Below are 19,055 nucleotides of genomic sequence, written 5' to 3'. Positions count from 1 at the left end.
GCCCAAGCTGGAGTCTTTGTGTTTAACAGCCACTGAGGAATTTTCATCCATAATTTATCAAATTATTTTTGTAACTCTGATTTTATCTGGCTTCTGCAATGTCTCATAGCAGCAAGCTCCACTGTTTAACCATGCACAAGATGCAGAACCACTTCTTTTTGTTTCTTATGAACCTGTCACCTGACATTTTCTGTTGTTTTTTTGGAAGAGACCATGACCAATCATTCCTTAGTCACTTTCTCTGTGACACTTGCAATTTTACAGACCTCTCATGTTTTCTTTCCGTCATCCTTATCCCAGACAGAAGGGCCCCAGTACTTTTTGTTGTTGTTAGTAGGGAAACCATCCCAACATTAATTCACCTCTTGTCACCCTTCACCATATCTTTAATTTCTTCTGTTGCTTTCAGTTCTGTTATTTGTGTAGATTCAGGGAGCACCAGAGTTTGAAAACAAAACAGCCCTTCTTATCATGCCAGCTTACACCTTGCTGATCTCTTCTCCCATCTTCTTCAGTGGTGCCAAACTTTTTCCCTTGTCTCCATGTCCCCCACAACTTGTGCCAAGAGCTACTGTCCCATTCCAGGAGCACTTTTCTACCTCCATAGCCCTGGTGGTCCAAGGAAGCTCAGTGAGGAACTCCTCTGGTTGCTTGTGTATGAATCACTTTCCTTTCCCCACAGTTTCTCAGATCTCACTCCTCAGTATTTCCCCCACACACTCCAGCACTTCCTCCTCTGCTCTTGTGCCAGATGACAGACACATCTCTGGTGCAATGGCATCATTCATGTGAGGTTGATAACATCCCTGAGAGTTTGTGGGAGGGAAGACAGCAAGATGGCACTAGCCCTGTTGGTCATACACAGACCATTAAGCACTCTCTGGGAATGCTTTTGTCCTCTGCAACAGCAATTTAAATCTGTTGGTGTTTTTTCCTTATGCATTTGACTTTGTGTGGCTGCACATCAGTCCAAGGCTGCAGAATATTTCATGATCCTTTCCTCTTGCTGCTTTTCCGCTGTGGTCTTTAATCACCTTGCTCCCATCTCTTCCAGTGCAGTACTTCCCACTGGAATACTTCCCAGTGGAGCCTGGAAAAGAACAGCACAGTGAACCAGCCCAAAGGTGAGAGAAGGGGAAGAGAGCTTGTGGGATTTTGTCCTGAAGAGAAGGAGCCTGTGGAAGATCACTGCCATCCCCAGATCCAGGAGGCTGCAGCATGGATATAGCTGCAGCACGCTGCAGAGGTGGAGTGAACAACACATTAAATAGATCTAAATCCAAACAGTAGAAGAGGGAAAGAAAGGGAAAAGGTGAGTGAAAATTATTTCATGTCATTTCCTACATGCTTTTGAAACTGCACAGTCCCTTCAATCTGACTCAGTATATACTGCCAGAGAGGAAAAGGAAGAATAAAGTGCATCTGACCATCACAGTGTACAGAGGAACTAAAACTGCAAGCACCATACTTGTTAGACTGCAAAATGTTCTCTTGATTTCCATTCTGATTCATATACCAGGGTGAACAGTACCTGAAACAGATAGGTAGAAAGCTACAGAAAAACAAGACAATGGCATGCACTGTTCTGTGTTGTCCTTACTGCTACAGTCCTTACATCTACTCTATTTCAGGTCTTAAGCACATTAAGTCAAGAATGCTCTCTTTTCTTTTTTCTGTGAAGAGCAATGTAGACTGGAATAAGTTGGCATTGTGAACCCATTGCCACCATCATTCTTACCATCCTGGGACCCTGCAGATCAAACTGGACTTAGAGCAGAGGTAGCTGCTCCAGACAGTGGCCTAACTGGCCCCCTCTCACTGTCCAGGCTGATTATTACTGGTCAGACAGTAAGGAGGGGAGACAGGACCTACACATACTCAGGAAAGTCACTGCATGTTAACAGGGAACCTCAGCAGCTGGCATGTTAGCACTCTAAGGTGGAGCTAAGTGGCTGACCTCAGGAGCTGGTTGCTCTTCCAGCTGGCAGAGTACAATACACTTTACAGAGTGTGAAGAGCAGGAACAGGCCTGGGGCTGCTGGCACAAGCTAACAGTAAAATAAGTGAGCAGGAGGCAGGCAACTCAAGGGACTGGAGACCAGAACTGGAAGTTCAAGAGCCTCTAGAGGCAGTGGCCTTGGGGACAGGAGCAGGTGGCCATGGGACAGCACAGAGAGAAGATGTCTCTCCAGAACAGGGCCACGTAGGGGAAACAGGAACCTGGGAAAGGCCAGCAGCCTGTAAGCCAGGCCTGTCCTTCTGCATGTGCTGCTGAGGTGAGGTTTTGAGCCAGTCATAGTTGCTGATAAATCTGCTGATTTGGGGGCTTTGTGCTCCCAGGGCTGGCAGTCCCAGGATGCCTGTAGCAGGCTGCACATATCAGGAGTCCGCAGCCTGGAGTGTCAGGTGTAATTTAGCACTGGGAGCATGAGTTATGGTCCTGCCCTTTAAAGAAAGGCTAGCAGCACAGCCCTGCCTGTCAGCCAAGTCCCCCACCTGATCATGAGCTCTCCTGGTGAATGAATCAGGATTTGGCACATCATTGTTTAACATAGCCCCCATGCTAATGTCTTTTTGAAATGAAACTGAGAAAGCTGTTAACCTCAGTTAGCCAGCTGTCCTCACAATGACCTGGATAAATCATTGTAGCAGGAGCCCCAAAGAACACCATGCTTGCTGCTTTGGAAAATGGAGCTGCCGGTGAAGGACTGTGCTCCCAGCGCATGCTAGGAAGGCTGGTGCAGCCATGCCAGAAGCCCTGCTGGTGCTCCAGGCTGGGTGTCAGGTTCTGCAGAGTTGCAAAGGCTGGAGAGTTCACTGGCACATTCCCTCCCTGAAAGCCACAAAAGGAGTCATGGCTTTATGCTGCAGATGGAAGAGAGTGCCTGGACAGAGGCTGGCATAATGGTGAGAGAAGGCGCTTTAGTTTCTAGCACCCACAGGTCAGTTGATCTGGCCTACATTCAGCATCTTGGGTCAGGTTTGGGGGTATGACATTGCAGTGTAGCTGATCTGCGTGACTATCTCATACAACCCTGAGGGTCAGTCACAGCACAGCTTGGCATCACTATGTGCAGACAGACTGCTGGGCAGAGCTGCTGCTTGTTTTCTGTCATGAGCTGATCTTTCAGCAAATTGAGAAGCTGACCTCCATCTTGAGGAGCCTCTCTCAGGAGTCAGAAAGGCACAAGCAGGAGGAACAGATGAGGCTGCAAGACATAGCACCTGTCCTTCAATATTAACCATGAAAGAGAGATGTAGTGATGTATTATCTCTAGGCTGAGCTACAAGAAACTGACCTGCTGGTAAGACATCTAGGAGAACATCCAGACTCATGGCAGGCAGGGAAATCTCAGCAGCCAAAGGCCTGACTGGTCTGAGCCCAGTCTTTATGTATGCAGCTGAAGCATCTGCTTTGGTCCATCACGTGTACTGGAGTGATTTGGTGCAACAGGAGCATCATGTATTGCTCTGTAAGACCTGTCACGTGTCAGACCTAGAGCTCATGGTATGGTCCAAGTTCCTCCCTGCCAAAGCATCGCGGGCATGTGTGAAGAGTAGAGGAGATCTGCTGCAGTGTTTGTCTAGGCTGATGTGGCCTAGACAAAGACATCTTTAACAGAGCCAACATTAGCAGCCTTAGAGAAAGGTGCAGGAAATTTACAGCAGGTGGCTTGAAGCAGCTTGCTCCAGAGGCTGATTTAGAGATTGGCTCATGCTCAGGACAGGGCATTGCTCTCTGCAAAGCTGTTTTGACTCTGGGAGCTGTTATCTGTAGAAAGGCCTCATTACTTTATCTGTTTTCTCACAGGGCACTCATAGCTGCTGTCTCTTTGTGCAGCAGTGAGTTCCACCAGACGGCTTTTCTTTTGTTGTTTCTGATCTGGATGATTTTTTTTTTCTCCAGCATTACTGAGGAAAATCACACCAGCTGCATGTCAGAAACTCTTGGAAAGAGGAACAAAGCCATCTGTTCTCCATGTCCATGAAGGCATGCACAAGAATTAATGGGTGTATCCTGCACCAAGAAATATTCAGGTTAGGAACAGCTTCTAGTGGGGAGGAGAGCAAAGCACATGAACAGACTGCCAGGGGCCAGAGGATTCTGCATCACGAGAGATCTTAAAGGACAGAAACAAAAGACAGGGCACTTGTAGGTTCCCGTCTTATAACAGGAGGATGGGCTATCAGCCTCTCAAGGTTCATGCCAGCCTTGCACATTTCCTAAAACTAATCTTGCTCAAACCTTGAAACTCAACTCTGCCTTCTTCAGAGTCCCACTGTTCAGCACTCATGTGATAACAACATACCATTTACCAGTGTGATTCTCCTTTCTAACAAAGTAACTGTGCTCAAGTCTTGGAAGAGTGCTCATTTCCAACTGTGCTTCACCTGATCTTCACAAGACTCAGCCCCAGCTTTGTGCTTCAGATGGTGTAACATCTCCAGCTGTGCTGTCCATGTTCCTGTGCTGGGTATCAGTGTTGGTTTGTGGGAATACTCTTCCCTCTTTCTTGGCACCTCGTTGTTATGCTCCTGCAAACTTTGTCACAGGAGACTTGCTGAGGAGTACACACACTACTGGTTTCCCTGTAAATTCATTTTTATGTGTCTTCCCTGTTAGTGATGTTCCTTCAACACTCTTCTCATGGAACAGGGTTCTCTTCTCTGTCCTCAGTAAGAAGCTGGGGGATTCTGTATGCACGGAGTCGGTCTCCTTCCAGCCCTCTGGAAGGACAAGTAATTAGATCCACCCAGTTCCTCATACAGGACCCTTAGCACTCACCTGAATGTGCTGGGCTGATCACTCGGTGCTCCTTCACACGTTCCAGAACAGCTCACTGTCACTGTCTGGGACACTCCTGGGTAAAGATGTGCTCTGCAGGGTGAGCAGAGGCCTCAGTGCAGCTGGCTGAGAAGTGGTGCCAGAGTCCTGAATGAAGCAGGTAAAGATCAGGCCTGCCTGCCAGAACTGCACAGTTGACAGTCTCTAAGTTGTTCTCTTCAGTGATATATCCAGCAATCTGCACTGTTTCAGCTGCACTGGCGGGTGCCTGGTTTGTGCAGTAGCACTCAGGAACCTGCATGTGGAAAGAAAGCTGGATGTTGCCCCTTTTACTACCTACATATCTGGTCACAAGTTACTCAGTAGTCAGAACATGTGCTTTAACATATGCTGAAGAGAGCAAGCAGAGCCTGGAGGATGTCAGTGGGTGATGAAGGCCCTGATACCACCATCTGTATGACATGTGCTGCTGTGCCTTGGGCTTTGGCCTGAGCGCTGCAGTTCCACCCTTGGTGGTAAACATAAGAGTAGATGAAGAAGAGATGGGAGTGTAGATTTGCTATTTGCTATCAGAACTTTTGGATTCAATTTCCATTCTCAGTAAAATAGCTGTGTGCAGTTTCCTACATGTGCTGCTTTGCAAATAAGTTGTGCAGGACATGGCTATCAGTCAGAGACCACCTGGAGAGCAAGGTCAGTTAGATGCTATTTAGTTTTGCTGTGCAGTGGCTGGTCCAGGCAACATGGAGGTGTGGGTCTGACTGATGGAAAGGTCTCACCTCAGTTCCTTGGTAGCTACAGGAGCCTACTGCCCTTTGCCTACCCAGTGTTTGAGTGCAGTCATGGTACTGAATAGCTGGAGAAGTAGAATTGCCTGGATATCAGCAGTTGACTTATCTGCTTTTTTCTCAGTACCTAGCAAGGGTACAATTCTTAGTGGGATGTTGCCTACCTACACAGCCTCACCCTGTCTATGGAATAGCAGCCATGTTAGTACTTAGGAGCACCCACTTGGACCATAGGTCCTCAGCAGGATGGTGGAATGAGCACACATATACCGTATACCAGAATACAGGGCAGCTCACATAGACATAGAAGACATAGACATCCCAACTCTGCTGGTAGCTTAAAGGGGCTAGACATAGACAGCCAAAATAGCCAGTGGGAACTGTGAGTGACATGGGAAGGTGAATTCTGTCATCTGTGTAGACACTGGAGAGGAACCCCAACAGGTACCTGGGCCTAAGAGCCAGTTCTACAACACAGATATTATAGGAAATAAAGGAAATTATAAAGCATTGACTAAAATGGTTTGCAAGGCTGATTTCTCTCCATGTAGCCTCTGAAGGAGCAGTCTTGGGGCTACGGAGAAATAGGCAGCCTCCAGGCTGTGAGGTTAATGCAGAGCCACAGCTGTTTGTATAGCTGCAGTCTTTAAGAGAGACTTGGGAAAACTAGCTTGGATTCCAATGAATATTTACAATTACACTGCTCCAAAGCTGAATCCAATCACATCACTGCAGTATGCAGGCTTTGTGCATCAAAAGAAAATGAGAGGAAAGCAGGAAAGATGGAGTTGCCTTTGGAGAGACTTACAGTGCAGATCTCCCTGCTTGTGGCAGAACTAAAATGCTTTATTTCTGATAGGAGCAATTTATTCTTCAGACATTTTGCTCAATATTAGAAAGTGTCTGGCCGTTTTTTGAAGTGAGTCTTCAGTAGATGGTCTTTAATTCAGAGTGAAATAAAGGAATGGAAAGTGTTGTAGTCCATAATTTTGACACTGTACTAACAAACTCCAGAAACACGGGAGGATTTCCAAACTAGAGCAAAGACCTCTTCTACTCACTTGAGTTCTAGGTTACTGTGTGGAAGAGGCCTGGACAGAGCTGCCCTTGTTAAAGTCATGCTTCTAATATGATCTTTGACTGATTACCATTAAACAGGATGATCTAACAGGGAAGGGAAAAGGAAATGCTGGATGAACATCCATTGCAGCTTAGTATTGGCCTCTTCTTTTTTTTGCAGTGGAAGGTACACAAAAAGAACGATGTAGGGGAATCACTGTATGATAATATGGAGGATTTGCAACTGCTAGACCACTGCAGAGAGCTGTGTGCAGCAGAATAGGAAGTGTGTGGCAAAACAAAGGCACTTCATGAGATAACAAAAGGAATAGTACCAAGCAGATTACCTCCAAGAGCTGCTCTGGTGGCCTGCCCATATTGTCTGCTGATCAAGTCTTCTACATGTTGCCAAGGGAAATTATCTTAGATTCTCAGTCTCGTATTCCTTGTGTTGGCAGCTGGGAGAGCTGTAGGAAAGGGCTTTACAAAACAAAGAGGCACACATCTGGATGCTTTGAAAAAATCTACGATGTGCTCCATCAATTCCATGTATTGGGGTGTTTTATGGAAGTCTGACACTCTGGAGCAGTTGTTGAAGAAGGCAGGCATGAGAAGGGACAAAAGTACAGAGCAGACTGGGGACAATATGATTTGCATTACCACAAATTATGCTTTTTATTCAGACATTGTATGGCATGCATCAGTGTTGCCAAAACACTGAATACTGCCTGCTGCTATAATGTACAAGGGTTGTGAATAATCTCTGGATTGCTGTGGTACTACAGTACCAAAACACCAGTGTTCTTAATTACAAATATTTAAGGTATATCCTTCCATTCCACCATAAAGACATTCCCTAGCACCATGGCAGCATGACAGCAGGTGCTTTGAGAAAGTGTGTTTAGGATTTACAATACAAGACTGTGCACTTACTCTGACAGAGTGTGTACTTACAAGCACACCTGACCTGGAAGAGTGACATCTGAAGGGCTAGCCTCCTCCATTCCCAAGGCCCCAGCAGGCAGCATGCCTCCACCCCGAACAGAGGGTAACATGTTGCTGTTTTCACACTGCTAATCCCTTTGCATGTTTTGAAGATGATGCTGTTTCCTAGTGCATTTCATCTTGTGGCTGCACAGATCCCTTCTTCTGGATGGCAATCTTAAAGGCTGATGATGGGAAATCCCAGGAAGCTGGTCTCTGATCTAAGTCACACTGCTGGTGGAGGAAAGCACTCTGACACATGCAGGCATGGCACAGGGTGTTCCCTGCAGCTTGGCACATACTGAAGTCGATAGCCCTCAGCAGGAACTTGCATTCAATATTATACTGTCTGAGAGGCTTAAAATCAACTGTGACATTTCAGTATAGCTACAAAAATCTTGTTTTCAGTTTCTCTACTGGTAGCTTGCTTTAGAATGAGACAGTGCAATTTGGTAATTGATTCTTGGAATCCAGCTAGTACATATGCACTGGGGTATTTGGAATCATATCCTGTAGCATGAAAAAGTCATTCATTTCATTCATTTGAAGGTCCCTTGTGGGCATGGTAACTACCCAGACAAATTCCATATGAAGATGAGAAATGTGACAGAAATCAGGCAGAGGCCAGTTCTGTGTGCTGCAGAAACAACTATGCAGTTTCGCACTGACCAGGAATCCCCTTTGCTCCATCTTGCTCCCTGCAGCTTATTGTAGGTAGGGCCTGCACCTACCACTTGTGCTGAGGGCAGAGGTACAAGTGCTGTCGGCCCCAGCATCAGGCTCACCATGAGAACAAAGAGCAGGTTTTAGTGCTGACATTGGCTGGCTGATGCCACGGCAAATTGTTTGCTGGGACATACAAACTTCCACTGTCATGGAAGCCAGCTCTGCCGCTGTCAGCCAGCTCTGCCACTGCTAGGAGTGAGCTTTGTTTAAAAGCGGACTAGTCTGTGAAGGCTGAGCTGTATCCTGACATGGCAGTGCAGAGGTAGGGTCACCAGCACACCACTGCAATATTTTGGACTTCTTGGATACATGTCCTTAGAAAAAGACTAGAAATGGACTTAGAAATGGACCAAGGCCCATTGTCTTTTCAAGGCCAAGCTGGATGGGGCCTTGGCCAACCTTATCTAGTGGGCGGCATCCTTGTCCATGGCAGGGGGATTGGAGTTACATGATCTTAAAGGTCCCTTCCAACCCAAGCCATTCTATGATTCTATGAAATGGAGAACAGACATACTGAGACAGGTCATACTGTCAGGGTCAGTCCTTGCAAATGATCCTGGAGCACTGAAGGGAAATAAGAACAACTTATGACTTTGCAGTCAGCTGAGTCTGTCTAGCCTACTGTTGTCTCTGATTGTGGTCAAGAGCTATTATCTTGGGCAATGTAAGAAGAGGGCATAGCTATTGCAGTACTGCTCTGCAAGCTTCCAACAATCTGCAGCTCGGAGGCTTCAGAAGCAAAACTGAGGTCTTGTATTTAATCATTGCAACTGGATTTTTTTTTTGAAGTGGACAGTATTTAATCTCTTTCTGAATGCATATGAACTTTGGAGACCCTTTGGATCCTTTGTCAAGCAGTTTGACACAACATAGGGCATACAAAAATGCTGTTTGTTTTGTAGTTGTTACCTGCTAATTTATGGGGTGCTGCTGGCTCTTACATGGAAGGGACAACAAGAACTCATACTGCAGTCAACCTCTGTGTGCCAAACTTGATTTTATAATCCTCCGTCATACTTCCCTTCAGCTGTCTCTTCTTCAGGCTAAAGAGACTTTCTACTTTTTCCTCATATGGAAGATATTCTTTGTATTTGATCTTGCTTGTTGCTCTTCTCTGAAACCCTTCCAACTCTTATTTTTCTTGAGAGGCAGACCAGAACTGCATATGGTAATCACAATGCAGTTTCCACTATGGATCTATTCAGTGGCATAACTATGATCTGCTCTCCATTATTTTCATAATAATTCTTAACAGTAAGTTTGCCTTTGGATTGCTCCTGGGCACTGAGCAAACATTTCCATAGAACCATCTCTATCCGTCTATATCTGTTTTTATCTAGTGTAGCCCCAAGCCCTCATTCTTGAGGAAGGAGTAGAGCTACAGCACCTGGAGCTGCAAGTGAAACCTTGTAATAAAGAAAGTGCTGCCCCAGAACTTTAGCAGGGTTAAGATTACCTGGCTGTGTCTCGTGCCTTCAAGATCAGGGACAGCTGCTAAACATCTGAAAACCAAGAAATGATGAGTTAAGATCAGTTAAGTCTCACAACAGTGCAGACCTGTCCTTTTCCAGGCGTCTGCTCTCAAGTACCAGCACCACCTGAGAGGCCATATAGCATTGTGGGAAGAGCACAGAAGCCTTCTCCTTGCTGAAACAAAGCTCAAGTTCAGGTCAAGCAGAAGAGCCAGGAATTGCCCACATTTGCCCTGCACTTGGACAGTGAGTGTCCCTAAACAAACACTCTGCACCTGTTAAATGTGGTCAGCCTTTCACTCCTGTTGCAAGGATTCCTTCTGAGATAGCACCTTCACTCCCCATACCAAGCACAAAGGCTACTGCTACGCAGGCCACGAGACTTCTCAAAGCCCCACGTGGCACAAAGGCTGGCCTGTGCACTTCAGCTGATGACTGCAGGATTCAGTGCTGAAGAGAGGTTGACTCAATTGCTCAAGAGCTCAGCCGGTTGGCTGTCACCAACCTTTCACCATTCAGCACAAGCACACCTAACCAACGAATGCAGATAAATGCTGAAGTCAAGTCACTATCAATGAACACAAATAATGGCAGGTTCTCTTAGTGCTTCCTCGTGTTTTCTTTCTGTGGATTCACAGACTGAGCAGGAAGGGATCGGGAGTCTGACCTTCAGTAACAGCAGTCAAGAAAATTTCACCATGTTACTGCTGCATTCAATAACTTGTTTGACAAAGGCAGTTTCAGAAGTGCATTCAGCTGGACTTGAAGACATCGAGATGGTAAATGCACTACTTCCTCCCTTGGCCGTCAATCCCTTTGCATCACTCTTACTGAATTTTTGTCTCTGATTATTGCTGTGACAATAGGGCTAAAGAAAGTTTATAAAACTGTGGTACGTTCTCAACTTTGTTTCTCCTGGTTTTGATGTTTCATCTTTTCTGTATCTTAGAATACTCATTTCTTTTTTTTTGGCCAGAATGAAGGTTAACCATAAGGAAAAGAAAGTCATGAGGATCCTCTTTCTGCCCATTTCTGCAATCCAGTACCCACCTTCCCCTCTTTTTCAGTTTCCCCGTGGTCCCCAACCACCAGAGCCTTTTCTACTTACACAGCTCCCTCTTTCTGTCTCTCCTAAACCCCATTTTCCCCTTATCTTTTCCTACCTGCCATTGCCATTGCTGCTGGTTCAGGAGGAAATTGACAAAGCTGGGCAGGGGCATTGGACTACAAGATACCAAGAGGCCCCTGCCAACTGCAGTGACACTGCTTCTGTGACACTGGGCCTGTCCCCACCAGGGAGCTGGAAAGACAGAGGAGGAGGCAGAGGCCTGTGCACTCTCAGCGAAGCTCCCGGGCAGAACCTGCTGCCTTGTGCCAGGGGTAAGAAGCAGTACAAGGTGTTTGGGCAATAGGAACATCCACGGTTGGCCACGTGTGACTGGGACGGGTGGGTGCCCCCTGTGCACCACCAGCTGCCCATACAGCCCTCCCCACCGGCTGCACAGGGGAAGGCGGGGGCTGGAGGGATGAAGGAGGCACAGAGCGCTTCTGTCTGCTCCAGGATTTGGCTTGGGCTCTTGGCAGGTACTGGAAACGCAGCAGGCCAGGTTCCCACCTATTTCTGCCACTGCAGCTGTTTCCTCCTAGTCTCTATTTTTCATTTTTCCCTGCCCTGGAGGGGACCCTCTCCCAGGAGCTGCAATGTGTGGGGGGTTTTTTTGTTTGTGTTTTTTTTTTTTTTTTTTAATAAGTATTTTTCAAGTAGCTGGCTGAGTCCCTGGAAGGGATAATGAGATCATTTTCATTGTAGAATGCAAAGCCATGCAGGACTCTCCTGTTTGTTATTTCTCCCCTGTAGACTCTGACCACGCTGCCGATAATTTATGTTTGTTGATATTCCTCACCAGCCAAACATACAGCCTGTGCCCTAGACAGTACCCAAATGCGATTAGCCCTGAGGTACCGGCTTCCTACCAACACAGAGAATTGGAAATTATCGCTAGAAATGCAGAGAAATAACCTTTAAGGCTCATCAGAATTCCGCAAGCGCAGCCCCCGCTCCCGGTTTCCCTGTCACGAACCCAGCCGGGTGCTGCAGCGGCTCCGCGGGCGGGCGGGCGGGCCCGGACCCCCCCCCCCCTCCCCCCCGCCGCCCGCCGGCCTCTGCGGCGCCTCTGCGCCCCCGGGACGGGCAGCGCCCGCCGCGGCCTCGGGGCCCGAGCGCGTCCGCGGTGCCGGAGCCGCGCTGCCGAACGGCCGGGACCGCTCACGGAACCTGCGCCGCCGCCGCGTTGCCGAGCGCTGCGGCCCCCCCCCGGGCCCCGGCCCCCGGCCCCGCAGCCGCCTCCCGCCCTCCGTGGCCGCTGCGGGGCCCCCTCCTCCCGCCCGCCGCAGCGCTGGGCAAGGCCGGGCGGGGGGGGCCGCGGGGGCCGCGGGGGCTCCGGAGAACAAAGGTTCCGCGGGGCCTCCGCAGCGCCGCGCCCCGGCCGCCGCGGGGAGGGGCCACCGCCATGGCGGGGCCGCGGTAGCGCGGGGCGAGGGCGACCCCTGCCGGGCGCCGCCGGTACCGACGGGGGGGGCGGACCGCGCCCCCGGCACAGCGCCCCCGGCACGGCGCCCCCTGCCCCGGCCCCCTCGACCCCCCCCGGCCCCCTGCGCCCCCTGCCCCCGCTGCACCCCCGTCCTCCTGCCCTGGTGGCCCCTGGCCCCTGCCGGCTTCGTGCCTCGTTGGCCCCATGTCCTCTCCAGCCAACCTCTCCCCATCGGGGACCTCCCTGCCATCTTTATCAGACCTTCCTTTTTAAAAAAAAATATTTATTTATTTATTTATTTTATTTTTCCTCCTTCTGCCGTGTGTCTGCTAACCCTCACAATGGACTGCTGCTTCCTTTTGGCTCCCCCCACCAATAAGCCTCCACTCTTTTTTAGGTCTCCTGTGACCTCACAGCCCCTTTTTCAGCCTTTTTGTATTGTAGAAATGACATCTACAGATCACCTCACGGCAAGGTTGAGGGGGGTGGTAGAATTAGACTGCAGTTGCCTTGGTCCCTTCCCTTCCCTTCCCTTCCCTTCCCTTCCCTTCCCTTCCCTTCCCTTCCCTTCCCTTCCCTTCCCTTCCCTTCCCTTCCCTTCCCTTCCCTTCCCTTCCCTTCCCTTCCCTTCCCTTCCCTTCCCTTCCCTTCCCTTCCCTTCCCTTCCCTTCCCTTCCCTTCCCTTCCCTTCCCTTCCCTTCCCTTCCCTTCCCTTCCCTTCCCTTCCCTTCCCTAGGCCCAGCCTATACCATCTGAGCATACTCAAAAGCATTGCTATTGTGTTTGCAAATGTTTGTTTCCGGGGAAAAAGTTAGGCCACATGAGGACGAAAGCCTGGTTAAGCTTAAAAATATGTAGCTATTTTTCCTGTGGTTAGAGTTATTTTTAACACTAGTAATTTCTAACATGCAAGTATTTTTCCACTCATTCCATAACTCAGAAGTAGTTGGTTAATCAAAGATTTGAAGTAAATGCATCTTCAGGAAAAGGCTTGGCATGGAAAATTTTAGCTGCAAACAGAAGTGTTTCAAGGAGGAGCTGAGCCCGAGTATGATGTTATCCTGTTGGTGACTTCCTCAGCCTGCCAAACACCGGTGCGCAGGTAACCTCAGCTCACCTGCTTCCCGGGAACAGCCCCCCGACCAGGGCTGGAACCCTGGATAAAGCTTTCAGCCCAAGATCTCCTTCAGCACTTCTGTCACTTGTATTGTCCCTTCAAGCACAAACCCAGCAGTATGCCTGAGCCCCCAGGGCACTGCAGCAGGCAGTGAAGAACTGACGTGGAGTCTCCCACCCCACTGCAGGACCAGAACTAATTCCTACTTTGGGATCAGTACATGGGTAAACCAGCAAAGGAAACAAGCTGTCCAAACCATGTTTTTAAATGGCCAATGATGGCACAGCTCCTTCAGCATTCGGTTAACTCTGCCAAGATTTAACTATTAATGTATATGCTTTATTTCCAGTTTACATTTGGCCTGCTTCAGCTTACAGTCATTAGATTGAGATGTGCTTTTGCCTGCTAGATCTAAGAGCTTTCTGTTACCAGCTCGGTTCTTCACGTTACGGACTGCATGCAGACGTGAGTCAATTGCCCCTTGCTCTCCTCTCCACAGCACCTCTCCAGCCTTGCGTGCCGAGGCGACGCCTGCGGCTCTTGGCACTGCCCAGCACCGCGAGCACCTCGGCTCCCGTAGCCGCTGAGGGGCCGCAGCTCCTGCAAGATGTCTGCCACTGGCTCAGCAATCCTCTTTACTCCTTAGTCCCGGCATCCAGAACTTCTGTGGTGGTCCTCCCACCAGTCCGTGTGGGCATGAATTTGTCATTACTTTCTAATCATTCATTTCTTTGTTTTCATCCACATAGTAGGTAAAAGTACTGCTGTCTGCTCTGACATGGCTGCCTCTCAGCTGCAGGAGGAATTCACCATCCCCTGTGCTTCTTTGCATGCTCCAGGAGTTTGCTCATATTAAAGTGATACCATCTGGTTTTGCTCTAAACTGCTTTTTCCTTTCCATTTCCTCAGTCACGGTATACTGGGAGCTGGTACAGTGACCATGCAGTCCAGGAAACCACAAGGAGAGAGGGAGGCAGTGTTTGGGATGGGATGGAGAAAAGCATCTGCATGAATTGTGGTGGGAAGGCAGCCACTCAAAAAGGTTCTTCCAGGGGAAATTCTACGCTGGCAAAAAAATGCATTCCCGTAGTGGGCATGCCCCACACTGGTGCGAGAAGATGTATTGGTCAAAACCAGACAGAATTCAGGGGAGAAAGGGGAGATGATACTATTAGCATAGGCAGTAAATTCTGAAATCTAACTGAATTAATGTAATAGCAATGGCATAAGGGCAGCATTCCCTCCAGTTTGTGGCAGGTACAGTAAAGAAGGGGCTGCGAGAGAAAGGCAGGTTAAAATGCAGGAGATTTCTAGGCTATTAAGTATTTTGCATACCTGGACAGGCCTCCTTATAAAATACCGCCTGAAACCACCAGGTGTATTTTGGAGCTGGACCTCAGGACACAGGCGCTGGACATGTCTAGACATAGTGTGATAAAACAACAAAGAAAAGAATGATTTAAAGTCCTCCCTGTCCAGGAGATTTTTCTACTTTCCAAAGTGCAAAGGCATGGTCATTGCTTTCTAAACACTGGCCACTTACGATGGCTGCTAGGAAAGCACATCCAACCCCACATCTGTTGGCTGTTTGAGAAGCCAGCCATCCGGCGGTGCCACGCAGAGCCCCTCAGCCTGCAGACCAGGTCCGTGGGCTCCCCGGTGTGCCGGGGCTGTACGGAGGGAAGGGATGGCATCTGCGCTGGGGCCACATTTCCAGGTCACTCCGGATCTGTTCCTGTTATGTAGAGGATTGCAGGCAGGACACTCCGACCTGTATGTTTATTTAACTGTCTGTGCAGATGTTTGCAAACTGCCCTCTTGTGCGTACCACGGCTGACTCCGCCTGTGTTCATGGCTGGATGTTCAGCTGCTCAAATGGCTGTCAGTGTGTTCAGCACGCTACTGGGATGTGCAAAAGCCATGCCTGCCACTGCACCTATATTAACTGCACAAGGCTTTTATGCACTCACATAGAAACAAGCAAGACCTTATCTGTGCCTTGGCTTTCCTGTGCAAAATGGGGATAATAACACTTGCTCATTTTGCAGAAGGGCTATGCAGTTCAGCTCATGAATATAAAGCAGTTTGAGATCCTCTGATGGAAGGCGCTAGAGATGGACAAAGGGGTACTAATGCCACAAAGCTGACTAAGTCCCAAGCACTGGTCTCACCCAGCTGTACTGTGTTTGCTAATCCAAGTGTGTAATCAGCACATACATAGGCGACATGTTGGTTCAGGCTGTGTAATACACAGCAACTTCAAAGCAGGCTCTCAACATGAGCTCATGCCGCTGGAGCAGGGCAGTCGGTGCCTGAGCACACTGCTGCAGGACTGGCGTTGTGCAGATGGAAGTGGAAAACTGCCTGGTGGCAGGAGTGTGAGATGGAAGTATGTCTAAACACAGTGCTGGTGTCACTCCCCAAACAGAAAACATCTCAACCTCCCTCCTCCTGCCCCCACCTCTGCCTGCCAGCTCCTCTGAATGAAGTCTCAGCTTTGTTTTACTGATTTCCATTTTGTATCCTAAAATATTCACTCCAAGTTCCGCTTGACAGACGTCCCTAATCTAATCTCCACGTCTGCTTTCTAATTTTTGCAGTCAGGATAAAACAAATCGGCTGGCGTTAATTGCCTGTGCAGCGGCCTGGAGCTTTGAGCCGTGATTTACGAGCTCAGAGCAGGCGCTCTGCAACACATTTTTCTTAATTTATTTTTAATGAGTCTCTCAATTAATTTTCTTGGAAACATCTTAATGATGTTGGAGGCGGGTGTTAATGAGGTTTGCACCAGCGCCTCATTTTGCATATTTTAAAGTACTGAATGGCATCACAAGCAAGCTCCTAGTCCTAAAAAAGAAAAAGGCTTAAAGCTGGGAGGAGACACCATCCTCAGCACTGCTACCTCAGCTTAGATGTTCGGGCTGTATGGGGCTGCTTGTGATATTCAGTGTTGGGCAGCTGAAGGTGGCCAAACCCACAGAGAAGGAACGACCCCAGCAGCATAGGAGGGCTGAGGGGCAGTGCTGGGGCACAGGCCCATGGCCAGGACACTTCTTAATGGACAGGATCAAAGCCAGGACTCGGCACCTGGGCATGCTGTGGTTTTCCCTCGAGCCCTCTGTGCCAGTGTCCCCCATGACATTCCCCCGCCGAGCCCCTGGGGCAGGAGCACCCCAGGGCGCAGGGCTGGGCTGTGCGGAGCAGCAGCCGTGGGGCACTGCGGGGCATCCACGCCAGCTTGCAGGGTCTCTGGTAATTGCCGGTGCGTGTGCCGACGAGAGGCAGCAGCTGGATCGCCTTTGTTTTCTCACAGCACGTCAGTCTTCATTAAACCAGAGAGGAATGAAAATGGATTCACTTTTGTCCCAGCCAGAACGTGGCAGCTGTTTAATTTCAATTAACGTGGCACTGAAAAGAATAACATTACGGCAGTAATTAAAGTGAGACAGCTCCCACCCCCAGCGCCGCCCGGTGCGAGGTGCCGGCTCACCCAACAGGGTCCAGCTTGGCCCCACGCTCCCCCAGCAGCAGGCAAGCAAGAGCAGGCTGATGTGGGTCAGGTTTGTGGGGCTGCCCCCCAGGCTTGCCAGGACAGAGCTGGAACAGGGCTGTGCCCTTGCCCCGCTATGCCTGCCTGCAGCAGCCAGCCGCAGGGCAGCAGGACCAGTGGCACGACCTCTGGAGGTGAGGGCAGCGTGGCACAGCGTGGCACAGCACAGCGCACGGCGCGGCAGCATGGACCATCACAGTGCGTGCGTGCAGCAGCTGGCTCACAGTGGGCACAGGCTGGTGGCACAGCCAGGGCTGCTGCTGGCGGTAGCCAGGGAGGAGGTGGCAAAGGCCCAGCGTGGAGGCTGCAGGTGGGCCGTGGTGCCACAGGCAGCAGATCTGGGTGCACACAGCTGCAGGACATCAGTGCTGTGCCAAGCTGCGCTGCCATGTGCCAGGCAGAGCTGTGCTGCAGTGGGCAGAGTGGCATGGGCTCCTCCAGGCTCCGCTGCCACCATGGGGTTGGCTCTGGCCTGCAGTGCCTTCAGCAGGCTGCAGCCAGGGGAGGGCAGCCCACGCTAATTAAAGCAGCAATAGCGCAGTGATGGAGCGCCAAGGAAGAACATACGCGTAGGTTCTGTGCTCTGGCTGCCACTGCCTGAGCAAGATTAAAATCTGCCGGGGGATTCTGTTCCCTTGCACTGGCAGAAACTAGGGCTGAATTCAGCTGCACTGCACGCAGCTGGCAGCAGTGGGGGTTAAGTGGCCCTGCCCACGCCACCATCGGTTCTGCGCCCACTCCCACCGCCTGTGGCTCCAACCCTGCGGAGCAGGTCGTCATGGCAACCGACGATTCCTCTTATGGTACATCTGAGTTCACCTTCTGGGCCCAGCTTGGCCTTGGAAATTTCCAGCTAAAATACTTATTCGTGAAACAGCACTGAGCATCAGCAACGGGGGGGTGGTCACAGGGAGCCCCATGGCATGGGCAGCCAAGGCCAGTGGCAAGTTTGTTCCCCAGGCATTGCCTCACGGCTGCACCAGGGCACCTGGCAGGAAGGGTCGGCCCACCGCTCGCTCACTCTCAGCCCTTTGTCAGGGCACTTCCCACCCCCTTGCCCCCACTGCAGCCCTCGACTAATCAGTCCCACGATATTTGATGTGCTCGGGCACCACAGGCCCATGATTTCACCAGCCCTTGATTTCACTCCCACCCACACCAGCACCCACAGTTTGCCTCTGTGGACTGCTTTTCATACACCTGTGTAGCCACGCACTTACCCACCCTGCACTAGCACTGCCCCTCTTGCTGCCCGGGCACTGTCAATATGCGGTCCTTCAGCGGCTTGATGAATTAATACCCATACATCCCACTGCCACAGGGGGACCTGTGGGCACTCCGTTTGGGACAGGTCTCCTGCACCCAGGAAATTGGCCAGAGGTTGCTGCGTGCCCAGAGCCGACACTGACTCCTGCTGCCAGCATCGGTCCCCCCTGGTGACAGCCACCCACCTCTCCCCAGCAGGCTGGCATTAAATGCGTGCCCATGGGTTTGGTTTACTGTTGGCTTCCCCAGCAGCGGCTGGGCTCGAAGCCAGGCTCAGTTCCATCCCCGAGCAGCCACTGGGGTGTGCTCAGCCTCCCCCAGGGCCGTGGGCTCTGTCCCCACTGCGGCATGCCGCTGCGGTGGGCTCGCCGGCCCCAGACCATTTGTGCTGTGCAGAGCAGAGGGGCCCCCACCGTGGCCACCTGCCCCCACCGCAGCCACCGTGCTGCCAGGGCTGCCCAGGGCCCAATGTGCTCAGTTACTGCAGCACACGCAAGCAGAGAGCTTGGTGGTGTTTTTTTTTTTTTCCAACTATTGATCTGGTGCTTTGAGAGGGGAAAAAAAAATCTCCTTGGCTGTCTAAACACTATTGATCTGTGCCGGGAAGCCGCACGGACAGGGAAGGGCGTGGAGAAATTGAAATTTCATTTCCGACAACTTGTTCCTGTTATTTTTACCCTTCTGGACTGCGAGAAACACAGAGCAGCAGCCTCGGTCGATACCTCCTCCAGCAGCTGGACGCGGCTCCGCGGGGCAGCTCAGGGAGTCGCAGACAG

General features: G+C 50.3%; 1 protein-coding gene across 10 annotated transcripts in view; it reads left to right on the top strand.

Moving 5' to 3' along the window:
- The window catches only part of LOC311443089 (uncharacterized protein), a 113,289-nt gene extending 98,943 nt beyond the window's left edge, over window positions 1-14,346 (top strand). For 8 of the 10 annotated variants that reach the window (XR_014697066.1, XR_014697067.1, XR_014697068.1 and 5 more), the window contains 2 exons: window positions 1,055-1,312; window positions 3,908-10,719. Coding sequence is in view for 2 of the 10 variants with exons in the window: in XM_084532972.1 (XP_084389098.1) it covers window positions 1,055-1,228 (174 nt within the window). In the remaining 8 variants the exon portion in view is untranslated. Of the gene's footprint in view, window positions 1-1,054; window positions 1,313-3,907; window positions 10,720-13,292; window positions 13,449-13,566 lie in introns of those variants that run through there. The other 2 variants (XM_084532972.1, XM_084532973.1) reach the window with 2 other exon arrangements.
- Window positions 14,347-19,055: the final 4,709 nt, after the last annotated feature.

Source organism: Aythya ferina (genome assembly GCF_964211825.1).
Source record: "Aythya ferina genome assembly, chromosome: 12".
In the NCBI taxonomy this organism is placed as follows: Eukaryota; Metazoa; Chordata; class Aves; order Anseriformes; family Anatidae; genus Aythya; species Aythya ferina.
This window is presented reverse-complemented; position numbering and strand designations above follow the sequence as displayed.